At 42.7% G+C, this 5,665-nt stretch overlaps 1 protein-coding gene across 2 annotated transcripts in view; it reads right to left on the bottom strand.

The window, feature by feature from the left end:
• The window catches only part of mob3a (MOB kinase activator 3A), a 5,747-nt gene continuing 82 nt past the window's right edge, over window positions 1–5,665 (bottom strand). Inside the window, exons 1-4 of one of the 2 annotated variants that reach the window (XM_079739234.1) lie at window positions 5,523–5,665; window positions 4,358–4,962; window positions 2,486–2,688; window positions 1–384 (exon numbers count right to left, since the gene is read on the bottom strand). The exon at window positions 5,523–5,665 is cut by the window's right edge and continues 82 nt beyond it. In XM_079739234.1, the coding sequence (XP_079595360.1) occupies window positions 355–384; window positions 2,486–2,688; window positions 4,358–4,775 (651 nt within the window). In that variant the 5' untranslated portion in view covers window positions 4,776–4,962; window positions 5,523–5,665 and the 3' untranslated portion in view covers window positions 1–354. The remainder of the gene's footprint in view (window positions 385–2,485; window positions 2,689–4,357; window positions 4,963–5,522) is intronic. The other variant, XM_079739235.1, reaches the window with a different exon arrangement.

The following is a 5,665-nucleotide window of genomic DNA, read 5'->3' as shown; positions in this document are numbered from 1 at the left end:
AACAGAGAAAAGAGTGATTTTAATTTAATAAACAGAATCTTAATTATTTACTGTCACAACTGATTACAATTTAGGTTAAATTTACATTGGAAAAGAGCAACAAAAACACATTCTGGAATGATTCAAAATGAAAGAAAAGAAACACAAAACATTAATACTGTGTTCTGATAAAATGCTTGAAATCTTTAAAAGGAATAAAATGGAACACAATTAGATTTGTGGTTAAACCTATGTGGCTAAAACAGATTACAGTACTTAAATATAAAAATAAAAACTCTGTCTGATTTGTATTTCTTGGTTCTCTGATGCGGTCTTCTAATGGATGGATGTGATCAGGCTGTCTGCTGGTGGTGCTCAGTGGCACATCCGAGAGGTCATCTCTTTCTGAAAAACACCAAACTGAAGGTAATTATCAGCCCTTACCACAGCCTCCGACCTTGTGTAGACCTTGGATTCTGAGGATTGTCTGGACAGTGTCGTACCATTTGCATTTAGCCCAGAGTTGACTTAAAACAGGAAGGAACTGTGTAGAGTATCCATTGACGACAATAAAATGTATCCTAGAACAGTGGTTCTCAACTGATCTGGCCTTGGGACCCACATTTTTCATGGTCATTATGTCGCGACCAATTTTTATTAAAAACTAGCAAATTTATTTCTCTAAAACAATCACACATACACAATTGTAATCACAAATATAATCTTCAAGTTGGCTTAGTAAACGGATTGTTTTTACTCAACAAGTGTTCAGTGAAGCTTTTCAGATAGTTGGGGATGTGCTTTTTTCCTGTCTCCTGTGCTTTGTTTCAAAGTCTGGGGTGATGGTTGACAGAGCTACTCTCAGATCATGTTCAGCGTCCAACCTGTTCCTCTGCTTGGACTTGAGCTGGACCAAAGTTGAGAAGCCACTTTCGCAGAGATAGGTAGTGCTGAACTTAGTAATTAAAGTGATATGTAGGCCGACACATAGGAATCATAAGTCAAAACGGGCTACATTTGGCTGAATTATAAAAGGTATAAGTGGTCATTTGAAGAGCCGTTTGGGAGCCGAAAGAGCCGGCTCTTGTTGGTGAGCTGATCCAAATTATCCGGCTCACTAAAAATAACCTAAAATCTCATCTCTAATCAGATGGCCTAATCACTGGTAATATTTTTAGCTATTTTATTTTTTCTTCTACACTCCGCGACCCATTCAAAATGAGTCCGCGACCCACTTTTGGGTCGCGACCCACCAGTTGAGAAACGCTGTCCTAGAAGACTGCATTCATATCCATCTGTAACATATTTACATTCCTGATAATAAAGCTAGGGAGAACAATTTAGGGTCAGCTAGCTTTTAAAAGTATCCTCCCCCAAACAATCTGACTCTTCCTGAAGGCCTCCTGCGAAGCCACTCTCCCAAAACAAGGGACTCGCTAGCTTAAGGGACAGGTCAGTGCAGGACCCCAGACAGCACAGGGACACCTGGGCAGAATGCCTCCGCAGGTAGACTGCAGGTAGACAGACAGCTAGACTGCAGGTAGACAGACAGCTAGACTGCAGGTAGACAAACAGGTAGACTGCAGGTAGACAGACAGGTAGACTGCAGGTAGACAGACAGGTAGACTGCAGGTAGACTGCAGGTAGACAGACAGGTAGACTGCAGGTAGACAAACAGGTAGACTGCAGGTAGACAGACAGGTAGACAAACAGGTAGACAGACAGGTAGACAGACGGGTAAGCCATCAAATCATTCTATTCTGGTCGCATAAAATGATTTGACGACTTATTACACCTGCAGCAAACAGAGATACCAGACTCTTTCTTTTGATTTGTTGATTGCTATTGGGATGTAAAGAAAATGACAAAGAATATGACAAAAAAAATTCTAAAATAAATTGCCTACCCCAGCATTAAGTTGAAGAGTATTGTATTAGTTTAAATGTACATACAGTACAGTACCTTAAGTTGAAGAGTATTGTATTAGTTTAAATGTACATACAGTACAGTACCTTAAATTGAAGAGTATTGTATTAGTTTAAATGTACATACAGTACAGTACCTTAAGTTGAAGAGTATTGTATTAGTTTAAATGTACATACAGTACAGTACCTTAAGTTGAAGAGTATTGTATTAGTTATATGTACATACAGTACAGTACCTTAAGTTGAAGAGTATTGTATTAGTTTAAATGTACATACAGTACAGTACCTTAAGTTGAAGAGTATTGTATTAGATTAAATGTACATACAGTACAGTACCTTAAGTTGAAGAGTATTGTATTAGTTTAAATGTACATACAGTACAGTACCTTAAGTTGAAGAGTATTGTATTAGTTATATGTACATACAGTACAGTACCTTAAGTTGAAGAGTATTGTGCATTCATTGAGTTAATGCAGGAGGACATGCAGAGCACAAATACACTCAATAAATTCAAACATCAAACCTAAAATCTATTATTCAAACCACCATATTATACTATTATAATCGTTAGGTCTCCTTACCAGAGGCTCCAGCTCCTTGTGGTCTGTGAGGTTGAACTCAGTGACGAAGTAGTAGAAATGCTTGTAGCAGGTGTTGACGTGGGCCTCAGCCCCCATCTGGCTCACGCGGTCGAAGTGGTGGATGTAGACGTGAACAAACACTCGGAACAGACGAGACAGAATCTTCTTAGCCACCTGCATGAAGGTCTTAGGGAATGGAGTACCTTTGAACAGGAGGGAGACACAGCGTTCATTTAATAAAAAACCTGGTCAAACTGTTTGCGACTCTTTTGAATGTCTTCTATAAATAGCATTTATATCATTGTGGCTGATAGCAGGAATATAGCGCTAGTAACAATGATTATGACAAAATAACAACCTATCTTTTATTGTACATTTATTTTGATTGAAATAGTTTATTCTACAATCCATTGATTGTGGGTAAGGGTTATTGGGTTTGTATAATAATGTAATCATGTTTCAATTAGAATCCTGAGGGCATGAGTTAAAGCATCTGGCTGCTTGGCTAAGAAGGACCCAGGTCATCCCCTCCACGCACTCTGATCAAATTACATCCATTCAACTACAAACGAGTGTTTAGTCCCATAGCTGGATCTATCTTCTGTCCAACCTGCCATGGCTAGGAAGCGTTCCCTCGTAATGCCAAAGAAGCCAGCGCCTATGTTAAGCCTGTGTGCCGGCGCTTCCTCTGGAAAGCGAGTCGCTCTATTCAAGAGAAAACAGACAGGCCCTATTGTGGCTAACAGATTGCAAGTAATAGAAAATATAGCTCCTCATTAATTGCCTCCAACTATTACCTCCTATTCTCACTGTCCTCTACTGACGACTGATGCAGTGGTCTTCCACCCAGTGAATCCACCCAGTGACTTTCGATCTAGACTGACTTGAAAGTCGCCTGAATTCTAATATTTAGACTGTGGTCGAATTGTATAAGATCTCACCTGTGCCTGATATCTGATCACGTATGAAAGTGGCCAAAAATCAGAATTGAAAAGATCAGATTCCATATGATTGGTGCTGTTCACTGGTTCTGTGAGTCACATTAAGACAAGGTGGGACCCTTTGTCTTCAGAGTACAGCAGGATGGGCTGTTCTGATCTGAGATGGTGTTGGGTCCTGAGATCATCTGATCTGAGATGGTGTTGGGTCCTGAGATCATCTGATCTGAGATGGTGTTGGGCCCTGAGATCATCTGATCTGAGATGGTGTTGGGCCCTGAGATCATCTGATCTGAGATGGTGTTGGGCCCTGAGATCATCTGATCTGAGATGGTGTTGGGCCCTGAGATCATCTGATCTGAGATGGTCTTGGGTCCTGAGATCATCTGAACTCTGAATGCAGAGCAACACGTTCTGAACACAATGGAGGCCAACTGGCCAGTTTTAAAAGGCACCGGCACCGCAAGAGGGGGTGAGCTGAACAAATACATCTGGACAGACAATGTTCACAATTAACCCGGGGTCTTAACTAACCAGCCTAATCCTTTAGGGTCATTTTTAATCATAGATTACACTGGAACCGTGACCCTTATATGTTTGTTGAGATGCTTCTGTTGTTCATGAGATGCCAACAATGCATCTGGTTTGGGAACTCAGAGATCAAGCAAGGTCAAAATGACGTAACTGCTCTAAAATGTAGAAGAACCATGTTACCTTCAGGATGCCGTACGACACTGCTCGCAATAAGACCCTGCTCATACAAACTAACAGCCTGTTAGCATTTGTTTCATTTAAAAACCTACTCCATTATGGAGTACTGAATGTAATATCCATTATGGGGATAATGGGGGCAGCCAGGCTGTGACCTACTTCTAAAGCCTGTCCTGAGTTTAGCCCATGCTGGGATGCTGCAGCGTCTGATCCCAGCACTTACCGACGTTGGTGGGGAAGATGTTCTCGTTGTTGATCTGCACCTCGATCCAGTCCATCAGCAGGCTCATGTACTTGGGCGCGGCCAGGGCCGTGGGCCTCTTGTACTTGTGGTCGTCCTGCCAGCGGTACTCGTACTTGGGTCCTCCAGACATGACGGGGCAGGTCTGGTCGGTGCAGGAGTCGCTGATGGTGCCGTAGATTAGGTTGATGCGGTTAAAGAAGTCCACGACGTGGACTGCCACCCAGTCGTTGAGGTCCTCCCCGTGGGGGAGCTGCACCGCCTGCTTCAGGTCCAGCCCCGCGTTCAGCGATGCCTGGGCCTTCTTGTGCAGGTCGAAGCGCTGCGTCCCGGGCTCAAACTTGCGCTTGGGGCGGAACGTCCTGTCTTTGTTGAAGACTTGTTTCAGGCCCAGAGACATGGCTGCATGTGGGTTAGGGTTAGGGGGGGTGAGGGGGGTGGAGGCGGTCTGCTCTGGGGGATGTCGGGGTAAATGAGGGCTCTGGTGTGGAACCAGGAAGGGTTGGGGGGTGGTGTGAACAGGTTAGATTGGGTGCTGTCTTTAGATAACCCTCCTGGCTCTTAAAACAAAACCCTCTTTAGATAATCTATTGGTGTTCATGTGTGCAGGTGAAAAGAGGAGGGTAAAGAAAATTACCGAAAAATTAGTAAGATAATAATTTCAATATGCAAACCATTCATAATAATAGGCTCTGACTGAGTGTTAATATGAGCTGTGTTCCTCCAGGCGTGGTGCCTATACTATGCATATATATATACTAAACTATGTAATATATATACATATATACATACACTGTACTAATTATATCATATATATGGCTCACACGAGGTACACAGCCTGTACTCCATAGTACCATGTTATGACATGTTATACTCAAAGGTGTAGGTGTGTATGTTAACATTGCTCGAGATTAAAGGCTGAGCTGAGAACAGCTCGTGACGTCACGTTAGCCGAAGTGCGGAGCTCGAGCCTTCCGACTTGTTGCTTCATAGCGGTACTATATATATTATAATAGAGACGTTATAAACATGAACACTTGTCATGGATGTGTACGGCAAGACTTCTACACGGGCATCGTATACCCCGGAGATGTGTAGTGACGAGGTAGTGAAGTGCTCCGGTTGAAAGACACTTTGCCGAACTTACTTGTTCCGCCTTCCTGTTCCGTTAATGTTTCCTCCGACCTGTAGCGTTCGTCTGATATTATTCACCTACTGTTCGAAATATGTTGCCCCAAAACAGGAGAAATAGACATAACGAATTTCATAACGCGACGCCGACTGTAGAAT

This window comes from Pollachius pollachius (assembly GCF_949987615.1).
Source record: "Pollachius pollachius genome assembly, chromosome: 7".
Classification (NCBI taxonomy): Eukaryota; Metazoa; Chordata; class Actinopteri; order Gadiformes; family Gadidae; genus Pollachius; species Pollachius pollachius.
Note: the sequence above shows the minus strand (reverse complement) of the source record. Positions and strands in the feature narration are given on the sequence as shown.